This window comes from Pararge aegeria, chromosome 13 (genome assembly GCF_905163445.1).
Source record: "Pararge aegeria chromosome 13, ilParAegt1.1, whole genome shotgun sequence".
Lineage (NCBI taxonomy): Eukaryota > Metazoa > Arthropoda > Insecta > Lepidoptera > Nymphalidae > Pararge > Pararge aegeria.
The window spans coordinates 7579569-7597939 of NC_053192.1; the positions used below are offsets into that span (position 1 = coordinate 7579569).

At 35.9% G+C, this 18371-nt stretch overlaps 2 protein-coding genes across 2 annotated transcripts in view; both read left to right on the top strand.

Annotated features, from left to right (window-relative positions):
* The window catches only part of LOC120628574 (G protein-coupled receptor kinase 1), a 69014-nt gene extending 61334 nt beyond the window's left edge, over positions 1-7680 (top strand). The window contains exons 12-16 of the mRNA XM_039897010.1: positions 1115-1215; positions 1855-2017; positions 4215-4383; positions 4978-5222; positions 5567-7680. Of these exons, the coding sequence (XP_039752944.1) occupies positions 1115-1215; positions 1855-2017; positions 4215-4383; positions 4978-5222; positions 5567-5761 (873 nt within the window). The 3' untranslated portion in view covers positions 5762-7680. The remainder of the gene's footprint in view (positions 1-1114; positions 1216-1854; positions 2018-4214; positions 4384-4977; positions 5223-5566) is intronic.
* A 4878-nt stretch (positions 7681-12558) lies between these two features.
* LOC120628795 (lysophospholipid acyltransferase 7-like) lies at positions 12559-17787 on the top strand. Its single transcript, XM_039897415.1, has 7 exons — positions 12559-13034; positions 14070-14332; positions 14817-14968; positions 15600-15814; positions 15903-16088; positions 16598-16730; positions 17549-17787. Exons 1-7 carry the CDS (start codon positions 12823-12825, stop codon positions 17747-17749), a joined length of 1362 nt encoding a protein of 453 aa, XP_039753349.1. The 5' UTR covers positions 12559-12822; the 3' UTR covers positions 17750-17787.
* The last annotated feature ends 584 nt before the right edge of the window (positions 17788-18371 follow it).

Sequence of the window (18371 nt, forward strand, 5' to 3'; positions counted from 1 at the left end):
TGCTAAGTTTGAGATTTTCTACCAGCGTTTACTTATACGATCGCGTGGGAGTTAACTACGATTCATATGTTATCGTAAAAGCGCCATCTAGTGACAGTACTCGTTTCCGTAGAGTCGTAGTAAACTTTCTCGCGATCGAATAACTAAACGTTAAGTAGAAGATTTCACACTTGGCACTCAGATGAGAGTTAATTGTTCTGAATGAAACAAAATAGTTCAGGCAGGGCTTCCCAAACTTTTTTTAACCATGACACCCTTGGGAAGTTGCCATATTTTTGCGACGCCCTGGCCTTATTGCCCACCTACTACTTGTAGCTTTAGCCTAATAGCAATTTGACCAAATTTTCTTAGACCAGGGCGCGTTATTAACCGCGCGCGCTTTAGTTTCGTTATTTTAACGAATGTAGTTATCACCATCACCTTATTATTATGGAACATATAATATATGTATGAATGAAAGGAATGAAGAACATTGAATTTGGAGCATTTAATTTGTTTGTTAGAAAATAAAGAACGAAACATAAAAACAGAGATCGCCCCATGACTCCCCTACGATAATACCGCGGAGCCCTAGGGCGTTGCAACGCACTGTTTGGGAAGCCCTGGTCTATTGTTAAACTGAGCTCAAATGTATTTGAATGATTCTTGCAATGTATTTGAATGATTCTTTTACGAATCAATTATAATTAATGCCAAAGAAATATAACTTTTTGCTTGCGTGAAAAAGTGCATTAGTGACATCTCTTCAGGATTCTTTGGTATCGATGTCGATGCGAAAGAAAAAAAAAAAAAAATTCAAAATTCATTTATTTAGTAGGTAGTAATATAAGCACTTTTGAAACGTCAAGTCTGTCTGTGTGTAGTGACTCTACCAAAGAAAGTGCTCATAAAGCATATTAACGACCTCCGTGGCACCTTGCCACTTTGTTGAAGCGCTGTCGTTTAAGTAAGAGGACCCAGGTTCGATCACTCTTTTCTGGAAATTTATTTATTATGACATAGTGTTTAATTTTTTTAACATTAATTCCGTAAAATAAAAGTTGCACGCCATATTTACGCAGCAAATTGGACTACTTGTTTTGTGACCACTGTTATATGACATGTATTATTTTAGAATGTGGAACTACCGGAGTCATTCAGCCCAAGTTTGAAGAGTTTATTGGAAGGTCTATTACAAAGGGACATTAACAAACGCCTGGGATGTAAAGGACGCGGGTATGAAATAGATATCATCCCTCTTTAATAGCATGCACTCCATACATACATGAACTTACTGGCTACCCTAAAGATTTTTTATAACTATTATCATCCAGACCGGCTTGCATGGTTACGAAACATTTTTTTTTATTCTTGACGAGGGATACAATTTTTTTTATCATGTATAAAATTTACTTGTCTACGATCCAAAGCATCTTTTGATATTATTTGTATATTAATTCCACCCGTGCGCCGGTGGTTGAAATTTGGATAAAACTGTGGGGAAACGTAAACATTTTGTCCTTTTGGCAGGATGCCAAAATTTATCTCCCCCGATAATATCCCCTGAAAAGAGATAATCCCCTAATAAATGTGTTCACCTGCCAAAGCAGGGCAACAGGAAAATGAGTAGTTTACTCCCGTATATTATTACACGTATATAATTTGGATATTATTTCCACTTGTGTACCAATGCTTAAGAGCGTTGATAAAGCTGCGGAAGAATATAAAATTTTGTCCTTTCCTCGTGGAGAAAATATCGCCTGTCAAGGATAGGCATTTTAAGAGTTATAAAAAGCCTACCCTTAAGTATTTATAACTCGTAATTGAGATTGAGCTGAAGGTAATTATTATTGGGACTTCATCTTATTTTTCTAGTGCCGATGAAGTCAAAGAACACGTGTTCTTCGCTGGCATCGACTGGCAGCAAGTGTACCATCAGAAGTACACGCCGCCGTTGATACCGCCGCGTGGCGAGGTCAACGCCGCCGATGCTTTCGATATTGGCAGTTTCGATGAAGAGGACACCAAGGGGATTAAGGTAATGCCAGTATCATCGTCATATTCATCTTTAGATCATAAAATAAAACCTTTACCGGCCCACTACAGCCCACGGGTCTCCTCCCATGAGAAGGGGTTGGCCGTAGTCCACCACGCTGGCCCAGTGCGGATTGGTGGACTCCACTCACCTTTGAGAACATTATCGAGAATTCTGAGGCATGCAGGTTTCCTCATGATGGTTTCCTTCACCGTTGAAGCAAGTGATATTTTAATTACTTAATTAATTATTAAAAGGTTAGAGCTGCGTGCTGGGATTCGAACTCGGCCTTCCGAAAGTAAAGTCGAGCTCCTACTCACTGGGCAAGGAACTATAAATACTTTAGGGTAGGCTTTTTATAACTCTTACAATGCATATCCTTAAGTTTTTTGTAACTCGTACTGAAGATTTTCTTCATTCTATATAATCTGCATACCCTGTGCATACCCTCTATGCACGCCACTGGCTATAACCGTTACCAATACAATATGCATAGTGATCTTATAATTTGGGCTACACAACCATCATTTTGACGGCCGATTGGCGTTTTGGGCAGCGACCCTGCTTTCAGATTCCACGGCTGTGGGTTCGATTCCCACAACTTGAAAATGTTTGTGTGAAATGAACATGAATGTTTTTCAGTGTCTGGGTTTTTATTTGTATATTATAAGTATTTATGTATATTATTCATGAAAATATTCATCAGTCATCTTAGTGCCCATAACACAGGCTACGCTTAATTTGGGGCTGGAGGGCGATGTGTGTATTGTCGTAGTATATTTTTTTTTGGTTTATTGGTTAATTGGTTTTGCGCGCTGAGCGATTGAACAAGTGCTTATTCTGAGGTCAAGTGTTATTTACATATTTTTTTAAACGAGGAAACTTTTTACATTGAAAAAAAAACTAAGTTTTAAAAAAGGAAACGGAAATTTGAAAAAAAAAAATAATAGGATCAGGGTAGTATATTTAATAAACTTAGTTTATCATTGTACCGTGCGGTGATGGCAGATCAAAATACAATTTTGTATCACTCATGCGGGGAAAGTAGTATCTTGACGCTCGCTGTTGCGGTTGAAAAAGAACCGTTTGCCCATTTTAAAATTTGAGTGCGACAAGAATAATTTGAGTGCGACAAGTAAATTTTAAAATGGGCAAACGGTTCTTTTTCACCCGCAACAGCGAACGTCAAGATACTTTCCCCGCATGAGTAATACAAAATAGTATGTGCAACAAGTGCGACATCGATTACCCACTCAAGCGAGTGACCGCACACTAGTTGCACAATATACTATTACCACCCCTCCTGTTCCCGTGGGTGTTGTACGAGGCGACTAAGGGAATATTATGATGAACGGGCAGCAGCATCTTCTGTGCTACTACTACCACTACGATCGCCAACCCGTCTGCTCAGCGTGGTGATTATGGACTTCTATAGATATTCTACTGATTCAACCATCAGAAGTGCAGGATTCTATACCAATTAAATTATTGTCCGATCACGTAATAACTTTATTACATTAACTCCCAATAATTGAATTAGCCTTTCTTCAATATAATTAAAAGTTCACACCGCACCTGATATGGCCTCCGAAATAGCTTTCCGATATCGGCAGTTTGGATAAAGATGTAGCGGTAATTTTGCAAACTTTCTCAACCATTGTAAATTGGCGTAAGAGTCTACAACATATTAGTAACTCTATCCTATTTTGTATTTGTGCAAGCATTCAAAATGGGATACATTCAACTGTTTTAACATTTTAACGTTAACCTTTCATTTTAATTACTTGTAAATGCATTAACGTACCCTTCCCGGAAGTAATGTCGAACTTTTAGCCGTTTCCGGAATGGTATGCAGGACTCGCTAACCATAAAAGGCCAATATACTAAACCCCAGCGGTGTCTACTGCGGAAAATACCGTCATTGTACCGACATAGTTATTCTATTGTTACCTTGACTTTAGTTACGACAAACGTATAACCTTGAACTAGAGAAGTATATAAGTTAAAGTCCTCTTACGTGTATTCTACGGCGAAAAATAACGTCACAGGATTTTGGCATGCATCTGTGAAGCTTCGATAGTTATAGGTTACCCTACTACTGTAATCTTGACTTTGACCTTGATTTTATGAAAAAATTCAAATAAGTAAAAGTCCTCAAACGTGTATACACTTATAGATATTCGCAACTTTTTATAAACAGCTTACAGAGGCAGATCAAGCTCAGTATAAGGATTTCCCGCTCGTAATCTCGGAGCGCTGGCAAGGCGAAGTGGCGGAAACGGTATTCGAAACCATCAACCAAGAAGCTGATAAGATGGAACACAAGAAGAAGTCCAAGCAAAAGCAAAAGTTCGACGCTGATGAAAAGGGTGAGTTTTTATACAACATTGCTCAATACAAATGTGCGTGCGTGCATGCGTTTGTGCGTTTGTGCGGGTGGGCATGCGTGCGTGCGAACGTCATTTTATGGAGGGATGCTGACATGTAGTAGATTTAGTCGCACATTAACTAACAATATTAGCCCAGAGAGCCAACTTAATAGATATAATAGCCTAATAAAACATTAATAATGAGAATATGATAATATAAAGTCAAATCGAGTCGAATCGAATCTAGCGATCCAGCAAAACGACGTCAACGCTGTGCAACAGATAAACGCGGCGCTACTGTGGTGTCGAAACACATATCTTGTCTCGGTAATTACTACACGCCGCATTGTTTCGTGTTTTTCTGTGAAGAACACGGCAGCCCTGTGTGGCAAAAAGATTTAATAACAATTTAGAGCTAGACCTGAGTCTCGTCGCAAATTGTTCGGTACTATGTTTTCTGTCAAGATTCTCATTACCAGCTGTGAGTTTAACAGCTCTAATTTTATAAAAAAAATATAGCTATAAGCCATCGATCCTAGATATTATATAAGTTTCGTAGTGGAACGTGTCAGACATTTTGTTCCATCTTTTCAGAGTCAGACTGCATATTGCATGGCTACATAAAGAAACTTGGAGGGCCATTTGCCAGCGCCTGGCAGACACGTTACGCGAAATTGTACCCTAACCGCCTTGAGTTGCACCTCGAGAACAGCGCCAAGCCAGAGATGATCTTGCTGGATACTGTGGAAGAAGTCTCCTCAGACCTGGTGCCGATCAAGAGCGAGCAGTGCATTGTGCTGCGAACCAGAAATGATACGAAAATCGTTCTTACGAATACCGTATGTACCTTAACTTTATTATTCAAAACTATTTGTTAGGTGGTTTTTAAAGTTAACTAGTTTAAAAAATATATATATATATATATGTCCTTGTTTTGCCCTTGGTCAAGCGTGAAATACATGCATCTCGTGTTTTGTTTTTTTGTGTTATCAAAAAAAAAAGAATGATTATCATTAATCTGACTTTAATTGCCGCGGTGTTAGCGCGGTTTCTAGTGTTATTACACTACGCCTCAGGTTGGAAACAGGCCGGCAGTTTGTAGGAAGTGTTACGGGCATGCCCTGCGAAGTGTTGCTTTATTGTTGGCGATGGTTTTCCACTCACCATGATTAATTATTTACAGGATGAAATCGGACTTAAAGAGTGGGCGCTGTCATTGCGATCGGCCCACAAATGCTCTCAGGAGCTACTGGCTTCGATGGCGAAGAAGGCGGGTAAAATATACGGCACGGATGGGTCGAAGGAGGCCCTCGGCATGGTGCGACCCCAACCCGCCGCCTCGCCGGCGCTCACGCGTGCTCCAAACGGGAGTAACTAGCACGAGCTTCCCGCGCCCAATAAGGGCGCGAAGATGTTCCGTCGCTCCAAGAGCGCCGCGCAGCTCATCAAGTGAAGTGAAGTGCGTGTCGCTCGTGCGTCGGAACGTAACAATCGTTAAAGTGCATGTGCTCCTCATAGTGTAGTGACGTCTCGGAGTGCACCGCGCGCTCCGTATAAAATACGATACGGTGTTGTGTCGCGAATGAGTGACCGTTAGTGTAGCTCCCAAGTAATCGCTGGAGGATTAATCGTTCAGGTATTTCCGTTTTATAGATGTATGCTCTTAGAGGAACGAGCAGAAGCCTCGAGCAGAAGTTCTGTTCGAAGGAGTGGCTGGAACGCGACTTCGACAGAGTCGTGTGCTCGACGCCGCCGCTCGTTAATGGACTATAGCGACTATTAGGACTGCCAATTATTACTAAATAAATATTGTTCGCATTTTTATTGTTGTACGAATTAATCTGATAGGAGGGTGATAAAATTAAATGATATAAAACAAAAATGTATAAATAAAAAAATTCCTTTACAGTGAACTTTATTGTGGATAACTTTTGTAATTGTTTGCACCGATTAAACTTTTGTAATTATTAATGTAACATTCTGGATGTTGTATTTAAATATGTAAAAATAATTAATGAAATAAATCTAGTAGTTATAGAGATTACTTATATATGTCTGTGTTTGTGCAATAGATAATACTACTAAAAACGCATTTGACTAATCGTGATTGGTTAATGATAAAAATTAGAGTGTCTTGACATTATAACTCAAAAATTGAAATAACTTGTAATTATAGATGCTTTTATCTATTTATATTCTATCTAGAGATTTCAAGCACTTCAGTTATGTCTCAATAGGTGTATCCCCTTATATGCTATTATCATCACGTAAGCTGTAGTCAACTAAACAAATTCAATATTAACTGTCATTTTGTCTGACGCAAAGAACATCTATGTTTGTAATAAATTATCTAGTTTAGTTGACCACAAATCAACATAATGATGTAGATGATGACTTCGCAGTACAAATTGCCAAATGATAATGATGGCACACAAGGACCACGGACATACCTATTCTATTGCACAGTATGTATAAATGTTAAATTTGTGTTATCTCTGCTTAGCTCTCTTGTGCAATTTCATTAAGTTTATCTTGCATATTTTGTAGTTAATTCTTTATTGCAATTATGTTATTTATTACAAGGTACTTAAAAGTTATATTTGTTTTTCATATCCACTGTTGCATATCGTCTTTTAGCTAACAATACATGTAAGTCAAAGTAGCAGTCGTTTTTAGGAGGTACATAAAACAGCTCTCTTATCGTTTTATAAGAAAATCGCAATATAAACCTGTCAAAGATAAAGCAATATAAATGGGTTTTTTAATATTATATATTTTTTTTTTTTTTATAATATAGTAAGATTATTTTTTGTGTATCCTGAAAACCTTGGTAATTTCACTTGCGCAGTATTTTTAGCTAAACGGTGATATGCAATAAGTTTGTTATTTATTCATATAGAAATATGTAAGTAGGATTAATGAAAAATCTCCTTTCATAATATTATGATACATAGAGGCAATACTTTTCCAACTACCTTAGGTGTGGTGTAATAACAATAGTTGTGAATGAAATTATTATAAAGAAAATGTAATGATTATATACCATGTTTATGAATTTTATTGTAATTATGTTCTCACGCTATTGACTTATACAGACATTTGTATGTTTTATAACAATGCAATTTTATTTGAAAAGATGTAAGTGTCTGATGCAGATTTAGTTGGTTATTTTTATTATAAGAGGTTGTTATGATTTAATAGGTAGCATAGGTTCTCATTTTGAGTTTCTATCTATAGAGCAGGATTCAATTATAACAGATATTTTAAAAAATATATAGATTTCTCGTTTATATATTACAACAATTAAAGCCATTTGAAGTTAATTTATTATTTATTGAACAATCCAGACTTAATACAGGTTATGTTAATTACTATTAATACAACAATAATGTCTGGCAATAAATAAAAGTAAAAAGTATGAAGTGATGATGAGGCTGCCATAATATATTTGAAAATAATTTCAATGCTAAATGATTGCTACAATAGTGAATGAAATATTAACATAATTTGTAACGACATAAAATTATGCAATGTTGATGGTTTTTGAGAATTTAGTAACGTCTGGGTAAAATTAACTGCATTTTCATACAACATAATGTTGAATACACAAAGTATCTGCTAAGTTCTCTGGTATTAAGTATAATATATTATGCTTTAAAACAAGGAGCACCAGGAAGATTAGGTTAAGGTTGTTGTTGTGGATGCTTATGCATATTGTTTTATTGTGTAAGGTCTGTCTGCTGTTGGTCGGTCTGATCTTAAGTTGTTCACTGTTCGAGACTTCTTAGTGAATTAGTCACACATCCTTGGGAGACATCTTAGTTTGCATTCTGAGTAGAATATAATTTGGGATTTGATATAAAAACTGAAAACCCATGCGCGTAGGGAATTTTTCTTGTACTTTAGCTATTTAGCAATCATATACACAAAAAAACATGGACATACAAGTAGGCTAAACAATTCATGACCTGGACAGTTTACATGTTAATCTCCGTGGGCACGTCAGATGTCTACATTCATTAGGAGATTCACTTGTCTGCTACAACAGAAGCTGAACTGTTTACATAGTATGGTAGCCTTGTACGTCCACTGTAGTTAATTTAGTAATTCAAACAATGAATTATTATTTTCAATTGAAAGCGTATGGATAATGATTCTTTTGAATGAATAGTAGTTAGTTAGTTAATATTATTGATGCTAATTGTGTTTTACACAAATATATGTAGTGAAATAATTTGTCCAAAAGTACTGCCATCCTTTACTGCTTTGTGAAAGGGATAGTATTACTTTGATACATAATATGTTTGTGAAACAAAATTAGCACCATTGTACGTCGTACATATAACATAGTATAAATTGATGCAATAAAATTTTACTTGTACATAATATATTAATAACAGTGTAAAATAAGGAAATGTAAACATCCTATTAGCTAGTAAAGTAGGTACATATTATAATGCCAACAGATATTTTGTTCTGCATATATTAATTAATTTATAGTGATAAATAATAATTATTGGTAGGTTTCTTTGGAGATTCACTTTAATTTAGCATAGATTTTTTTTATCTCTGTTAGGTGTTTATGTAATTGTTCTGAACAAATTATTTAATGCTTAACGCAAATTGTAGACTTAGTTATAGTTTAATGATAATATTTCACTTAAAACATCACATAAGTAAAAATTTTTTATCTACCTGCCTATTCATTTTCGTTTTATAGGAATACTCTTATCAACACTGACTTTTGAGTGATACTATCCAATTATTAAAATAGTCTAACAAGTCAGTTAGTTTTTATATTTATAACATTTATACGTAACTAGTTTAAAAACCTATGGCCAGATAGCCTGGAGGAAATAACCATTATAATAACAGTTTTTTAAACTTCCTATATATTTTTAACTTCTTGCCCTTATACCATGTTATGTCGATCAGCAAGATATTGTGTTCTTCAAATTTGTAGAAAGATATATTGTTTTAGTTTTCGTTCACTTAACGACAGATCGCCTATCTGACGTCAACTCTCCTTATATTTAGTCTTACTTGCGACGTTTGTGATTATTTCATTCCTGCCAAATAATTGTTCTTCAATAACTTCAAACCATATATGAACAAACAAAAACTTAGTGTCGTTCGTTCTTTCATACTTCCAATAAAAAGCTAATATAAACACTATACATACACATCTTTACTGTATAGATATTTAAATAAATTATATACAAGGGTTACAAGTACTTTTCTATTAAATATCTTTTTTATATACAAACCGTAGGTAGTCAGATGTGTTTTACAGGATTATATTATGTTGTATAATTATTGTTATGCTATATTAGGAATCAGAACGTAAATTACTTATGATATACATGCTCCTGTATTCGTAAACACTGCTATGAAGTCTCATAGTTCATCCGAAAGAAATTATTAGAAGATGAGGTAAAATGTTTATCATTCAAATAACTGATTTGTTGAATTTATATTGCCCATTCGGATGCCAATGAGACTTCATAGAGCTAATGACCACTTGGAAGTCAAGTGGAGTCTGAGTTTTAAGGCAAATTTATGGGGTCCCCTGGACGGTAGCCATTTTAAGAAAAGACGGACTGTGTATTACGTCTTTTCTTAAAATGGCTACCGTGGTATCACTGGGGTGGGGCGACCGTGGAGCTTAGCTAGACAGTGGGTCTTCGGGCTTGAAAAAATAGTGGGCACGAAAACTAAGAGCGTGTCGTGTGAGGCTCAGACGACGTATTAGGGGTAACGGCGGGATAAATGAAATTGTTGTTTCACTGAGATTAATCGAACGTTCTAAATTACGGACTTCATCTACGGCGTTCGATTAATTTCAGTCAAACAACAATTTCGTTAATCCCTGCACGGAACAAATCGGGGACTTCGGCGAAGACTCGGTGTCTTACTTTGGATGATGATGTCCGGGTGTTAAAAGAGTTTTGATTTGAGGGTAATGAGTAGCGCACGCCTTAAACCAATAGAGAGTTAAGGTATCGGGTGCTACCATTATCACCGATCCACAAGAGCGGTGGTGATGGTAGAACCCGATACCTTTTACATTGAAGGTCACCGCATGGTCCTTTACGACAAAGGACATGTTTGGGGCGGAAGTATAAGAGATCGCCAATATAGAGTTAGGGTGTCGGATCGCTGCGATAATCTGATACTCTGGTACTTCTGTATACTCGACTACATGCACGAGCTCAAACTTGCAGCATACTTCCAAGTACACAGCGACCATAAAAATTGACGAGCACTTTTATGTTTATGAGCACAGGTGTTATTCTTAATGATAAGATTTATTTTTATTATTTAATTATTTGTCACTTTACGTAATAAATATAATATTTAATCATAGTAGTATATAAATTAGATGCTAGTCAATTGAATTTACACTACTGGATGATTGATGAATGAATTTATTATAAAAAAAATAATATAATACATATTTTCAGCTTGAACAGTATTATAGGTTAGTTTGATTGATGAAATCGTTGTCTTATGTGATAAAATAAAAATTTATTAAAAAAATTCATCAATACACATTTAACGCCGCTTCAGAGTTTGTCTAGAGCAAATTAAACATAGTTTTTGTTGCTTCCAAGTTTTTTGGTTTTTATACTTTTCGGTTTGCAAAATGTAACGACATGAGTTGAAAGATCTAGAGCTCATATAGTCTTATTCCGTAACTCTGATAGGTTGTTCATAGGCCGTCTTGATACGAAACAAATTATTTTAAAGTGTCGGTTGTAAACTCTTCGCAAATTTGGTAAGACCAGAGAGAGGAGACCAGCTTAGCTTACTTAGCTACAGCCCGAAAGGTTACACATTAATTGCCGAAGTCAGTCAACATCAATGTAATCCAAAATCTTCAGATAACAGATCGAATTTATTAGTGCTATTCTTATCTATAAGAGTAGGACAAGGATACGTCTGTCATATGAAAATTTTAGATTTGAGTGATTATCGTTATTAATTTCGGGCGTAAGTGAATAAATAAATCTATGAACACGGTGAATGAAATAAAAATTTCAGTTTATCCGGAGTCTAGTTGCGAATAAAATGTAAAGCCCCTAACTTAACTTTTGTTGTTTAATAAATAACTCACTTAACAATAGAGGTCTGGATGTGCGAACTATACGCCCCTTTAATTAAATATGTAGATCAAAAATAGAAATTATTCATGTTAAAGGCCAAAAGTGGAGTTGGAAACATTCCGATATGCCAAATTAGTATTAAATGGTGTAAAAGTGCATTTACGAGTTCTTTTTTTAAACTTTTGTTCGTGTAACTTTGCTTTGCACAAACGTCTGCATTGCATCTAATGATATGCTAACATCATTTTGTTATATAGCTGGTTATAGAACAATATCCACAGCTAGATCTGTATCAGACAATGTGTTATCGTGCATACCTCTTTTTAGAAAATATTTTTATTGTGAACCTACATTATGTGTAGTAAATTGTTTATTTAATCATAATGCCTTTCATTTAGTGAACCCCATGCCTGCTTTAAGGGTAGACGGTTGGCGACGAAGGGCAAACAAAGATCCCAGACCAACAAAGACGTGCTGCCAATAAGCGTTCCGATGACATAATATTCATTCATTTATGAATAAATGACTATTATAAAGTGCCAATAGTAGTTACCAGTACAAATATATCTAGTGGGCTATCCTATAAGGTAGGGGACAAGTTATGGGGAATGGACTGTAGCTACCACTACATGAAGTTGTGTAAATTCTGTTTTACGCAAATCTCTTAACAAAAATTGTACGTGACAAAGGGCGTAGTGAAAAGGATGGCAATACTTTTAGAACTTCAAACTTTCCAAATACTTGTGTACCTAAAGATTTTGCACCACTGTCCCTTACTACCATCGTTTAAACCAGTGTTATTTTAATATAGTTTTGTTGTGTCGTTTTAAAGTTATATAGTTTTGTTGTGTTGTTTTAAATTTAAAACGTCAATGCCTGTCAAGTAGCTACAGTCTTTTACAATAATACTTCTTTAGGCGATGATAGTAAGCTCCCGTTCTTATTTTGCTGTCCACAAATCTATAAACTTGATAGTTTAGACTAAAAAGAACAGATATTTAACAGATTGCATAGAATCTCTTCGTACATGTAAGAAGTTTTCATGTCATACTATTTTTTTAAAGTAATCATTTCATTTTAATTGTAGCATTTTGATAGATGCGTCACAATATCAAATACAAACGAACCGTTAGGCTAAAATTACACAAGAGTAATTTTATTTCATAATACCTTTCTAATTTCATCGTAACAAAATTGAAATAAGTCTAAACTTGCTCTAACAGAATATATTCATGATACAAACAAAGATATATATAGTTCACAATATTAACTACAACCAAAAATTACCAAGTTTGCTCGAACTTTAATCTGTCTGAGAGAGAGGAAACTCACAATGAGTGTATCTGGTGTCGTGTATTACACATCCTTGCTGGTGTGCATATCGCTTGGTAGTTATTACAAGAAGATCAGCGATATTGATATGAAGCGTAACTACGGAACTGGTCTCGGACTGTTCTTGGTCTGTCTGATTTGTGGCACTTCTATGTTCCATTCCGTTATGATGGTTTGGGGCAATATAATCATCATTAAATGTTGTGATCGCCGGTTAGTTATTCTTCAATTAATATTTAAAAAATGTGTATGGAAATACAGTTTTTTTTATCGTCGACTATCGACAGCATTAAATTTATCCGATCTATTACTCTAGCAATAATGTTTATTTACTCACTTACTACCTCAATAATATATGTAGGTATTGTAAATGCGAAAGTGTGTTTGTCTGTTTGTTTATTTGTCCTTTCTTCACGCCCTAACTAAGCAACCAATCAACTTGATAGACCCTTGAACTTGATAGATTGGCCTAGAGTTAGTAGAAAGGACATAGAAGCGTAGGCTACTTTTTATCCAAAAATAAAAACGGTTCCCACGGGATATGTAAAAAAGCTGCAATAAAAGCGGATGACGAACGTGGGCAACATCTAAGTAGTTTCAAATGATTACACAAATGAATACACCAGTGAGTAAAAAACTTCTGTCCTGAGAAATTTTAAAGCAGGATTAAATCATACCTATATAATAATTATTTTCACTGTTGTACCTACGACGATAAAAAGGCACTGTGTAGGTATATTTATATCTAACTTTACTAATAATAAAGCTAGAGTATGTTTGTTTGTTTATTTGAAGCCGTTAATCTCAGGAACTATCAAAACACCTTTATTGCATTTGATAGCACAATTTAGAGGTTATTGAAGAAGGCGTTAGGTTATGTAATTTAAAAAAAACCTCTAAGAGGTTAAATAGGGAATGTAAGTTCTGAAGGTCCGTAATTTTTTAAGTTATTTGTTTGAAAACTGAGCATAAATAACTATCTACCAGTTCGATTTCTAAAATGTTATATGTAGGAGCTGAGCTAACTGAACTCCAGGCGGTCATCGAGACGATATTGTTTAGAAAAGTTTGTCTGTGGCCATCGCTTGCACCACTCGCAAGCTACTGATACATACATATTAAACTTACTTCATGTCATCAGATCAGTCGTCAAGAAACATAACTCTTAGTAGGCATAAGCGCTGTCTTTTCTCTCACAAGTAGCTACGTACTAAGTTTTCAATACTAATGGAAAACTTTTCGTTCCAGCTATTTGAACCAAATCAGCTTTGCGTTTACATGGATGTATTTATGGTACATGCATTTAAACATAACGAACATGTACGTGATATGTTTGCACCAAACCCTAGCGTTGAAGTTAGTCGGGCTAGCCTTCGAAATGAGCGCTGTTCAGATAAGAAGCGATGCGAAAGGTGTTGGCGTTTCCAAGTCAAATGACACTGACATCCTGTCTGAACCAACTGCCACTGATATTATATCCTATGCGTATTTCTTCATAGGACTACACAGAGGTTAGAAAATGTTTGACCATCTAAATTTTATATTAATTGGTTTGTTTATTTTTTATAAAATAGTTTAATAATAAAAGATATAATATCATAGCAATTTGAAATGTTCGCGAAAAAAACACCGTGGCACCGTGGCTCCTTAGGGGTCCCTGCTGAAAATAAGCGTTACATTATATTCTAAACTGCAACACAGAGCTGAATAGGTGACCACAATACTGCCAAATTGTACAAAGTTTTTGCTGGTTGGTGGGTATTGACGGTTATTATTACATGTTAATGTCGCCAACCGGGGCTAACAGTGGACACCGTAAATTTGTCAACGTCAGGTGGTTTTGAGTATAGTTATTTTAGAAGGGGATTTTACCCCTCTGTACCGAAAGGTGGCGGCTATTCCACCGAAAAATACAAACAAGTCGGTTTTCAAGTTTAAAAAAATAGACGGTAATTAATATATAGTATCTGCAATATATTTCGATACTATTTCCAGGTCCATATTACAGGTGGAAAATATTTAACGATCATTTCAATGCACCATTTGGAGTGCTAGGTGATTGCAGAATCATCACCGAGCAGAAACTTAAAAAAGCGTTAATATGTGCTCTTGGATGCTGGGTTTTAAGTTCTAAATATTCTCTGGAGGTAATATCCTACCTATTATCATCATATCAACCCATTACCGGCCCACTACAGTCTACAGGGCATGGGTCTCCTCCCACAATGAGAAGGGCCGTTATCCACTACGCTGGCCCAGTGCAGGTATGCAAGTTTCCTCACGATGTTTACTTCACCGTTGAACCACTTAATAAAGTTAGAGGTGCGTGCTGAGATTCGAACTCTGCCCCCCTGAAAGTGCAGTCGAAGTCCTACCCACTGGGCTATCACTACTCCACCATAAAAAACGCGAAACTGAAAGTTAACGGTATCTCCTATTTTAAAACTTTTCCGAGTATTCGGTGTGCCTACCTGAGGGAAATAAATTAATATTTTTGTGTTCAAACATTAGAAATGCAGACTATTCCACTAGTCAGCTGCCTGGTCTCGGGTATAATCTCCAGTAGCCATTTAAGAATTTATGCTAGTCTGGTCTAGTGGTACAGTCAAAGTCAGAAAGTAGTAGAAATCGATTACAGCGGCTACAATCTCACTGGATCATAGATGTGATGTCATTAGGTGAGATTGCAGTTATGATGATGAAACAAAAAATACACTTGCTACCTATCAGGTTAATAACTACGTACTCAGGTACTTTCTTACCCATAATTCCTTTTAGTTTTATTTCGATGACGCATTCTACGAAGCTTACAGTGGGGAAGTGCGTTATTTGTACAGCGTGCCGCAGCTGACGATATACTTCCTGCAACACCAGGCAGTGATGATGTTGTGCACCAGCGTGTTTACGGAGACAGGCTTTGGAGTGTACCCGGCTAAATGTCACCCAATACCGGGCTTTGGACCTTCGGCTAGACTGAGTTTCCTTAATATCGCGTAAGTTGATCGTTGTTAACCTTAACACATTTAGCTTTGGCGGGAAGTAATCATAATGGTTACCTTTATAATTTTTATTATTTAAAAGTTCCAGTTCAGCAGAAGTTGCGTTAGAAGAGGAATACAACTTCTCTATGATCAAATGTTTTAATAACGAAGCGGTGATCATGGGGCCAAAAATGAGAGACACTATGCGTGGGTGGGACATGCCGACTCGCTTTTGGTTCTGGGCGTACGCGCATAAAGCGTCCTTGAAGTCCAACAGGGAAGTAAGGTAATTTATACTTTTATTTTTAAGTTGTCACAAAACTTTGACAAAGTAAATTAGCTCTAGTGGTAGATACCTCTCCAATCTACCTTTTTAATTCTCGTTACTAAAGAAGATATTGCGAAGTGAAGGGTGTTGCAAGATCCTCAATCTTAAAAAGAAAACGTGTTATTAGGTATCTTCTTATCTATAGCTATATCTTTTTGGTTCTACACCAAACTAAGAGAATTAATTAATGGATGGCAGTTGTACATTTTGAGAGTGTGTATCATAAAAATTTTAGCACACATACCCAGCTAGAAGAGAATACGAAGGGAATAACTCTCAATTGCGAGTCGAGAAACTAAAGGTGCTATTGCTCTATTCATTAGGTACCTACATTTACGATAGTTCCTAATAGTAAAATCGCATGTAAAACGCGTCATCTCCAAATTCTTTTATACCTAAAGATCGCCTAGTTGATGTTATGGTAACATTTCGACTCACTTTTCTGACAATCGTAATTTTATTTCCAGAAGTGCATTTTCTCTGTTGGCGTGGACTATATGGTCGGGTCCTTCATTGCCTCGTTTCATTATTGGTTGCACGTTATGGGTATATGTGCATCTCGAGGCAGAATACGCTCTTCTTTATGACACATCAGGCTCAGTAAGTTCTGTTCAGTTCAAGTATATATATTTAATTAAGGAAGAAACACTTTCAGTATAGAACTCATATCTACTGTTATAAAATTATATGTTTATAAATTATATAAGTCAAATAATTTATAATACATATATTTCTATATTAAAATAAATATTGCTAAAATAATAGCGTAAAAATTATACTCGCCAGATAAAACGAAATAAAAATTCGTTAAAATACAAATGATAGATTGAGTAGCGCCTAGTACCCCTACTAGGAGCGACTCTATCAAGAAATCTCTTGAAAAGGTTGGCCTGGGCATTCTGATTAGGCCAGTATAGCACTTTGCGGTCGCAATTTCCTTTAGCTTAAATTTTACTTGGGAACTTCTAATAATATGAGAAAGTTATTCACGCAAGCGCAGTATGGATATCCCAAAATAAAGAGAAGTGCACTCTCTGTATTTCATCATCATCATCATCTCAACCATGTTGACCAGTCTACTGCTGGACATAGGTCTTTTGTCAGAATTTCCACTCGCTACTATTTTGTGACCGATTACATCCAGCTACTCATTTGTCTACTAACACTACCCTTCCCAGTCGCCACTCCAGTGCCTTGGAATCCCAACGTCCAACGGCACTCAGAGCGGACAGAGCTATGTGCCCCGCCCATTACCACTTCAGCTTCGCGACTCGTTGAGCTATGTCGGTAACTTAGGTCCTTATACAGATTTCCTCATTTCTTTAATCACGTAGAAATACTTTAAGCAAAGCACTTTCCGTCACCCGCTGAGTGATTCACTCAAAGTCAAATAGTTATATAGTTTTTTTAATTTTCAGATGAAGTTGCCGTGGGATATAGGATTTTCAATCATGCGACTGTTCTGTTTCCTATACTTGACGCCCTGCTTCGTAATCGACAACACTTCGGTAGTGCTGAGGTATTACAATTCCATATTCTGGGTGTTTCATATAATTCTGTTAATTTTGATGCTTAGTTCGATTTACCTTTACAAAACTAGAGTTTTGAGTGAACATTAATATATTATTACAGACTACGAATAAAATATTTGTGTGAAGTAACTTGTTTTAATATAAAATCCTAGTTTATAGCCTAGTGGTTAAGGCTTCGGCCACCATTTCGGAGTTCGATTCCCGGCACACGCTTCTAACTTTTCCGAGTTATGTTCGTTTTTAATTTAGGCCATAAATATAATTTGCCAGAAACATCGCAAGGAAAGACCGTTCTTGGCCAGAATGATCCTAAACACTTCTCCTTTATATGAGATTTGTACCACGAAATAGTAGTGGATTCGACATTTCGAGTATCTTATCCTTTCAATAAACTTCTCACCTATCATATTTAAATGTGTCATAATACTTTTATGCCACTAGTTTCGTAATATAAGGCGAAATGTACACAGCGAAAAAAAGATATGTTATTCTTGAGCAATATTCTAACTGATTGAACGAAATAACCGAACCTCTAACGAAAATTGGAAGAAGAATTTTTCAGTTATTTATTACAATTTCCGGATAAAATAAAATATACTGTATATGTATCTGGTCTTATCGATTTTCAAGTAAATGACGTTAGAAAATAATTAAAATAACTATACACACCGAATTATATTTTATTGCAATAAAACTTATACATAATATA

Coding starts and splice junctions, on each gene's coding strand:
- LOC120628795 (XM_039897415.1), top strand. CDS start 12,823: ATGAGTGTATCTGGTGTCGTGTATTACACATCCTTGCTGGTGTGCATA. Junction 15,815..15,902: donor CTGAGTTTCCTTAATATCGC/GTAAGTTGATCG, acceptor ATTATTTAAAAG/TTCCAGTTCAGCAGAAGTTG. Junction 16,089..16,597: donor AAGTCCAACAGGGAAGTAAG/GTAATTTATACT, acceptor TTTTATTTCCAG/AAGTGCATTTTCTCTGTTGG.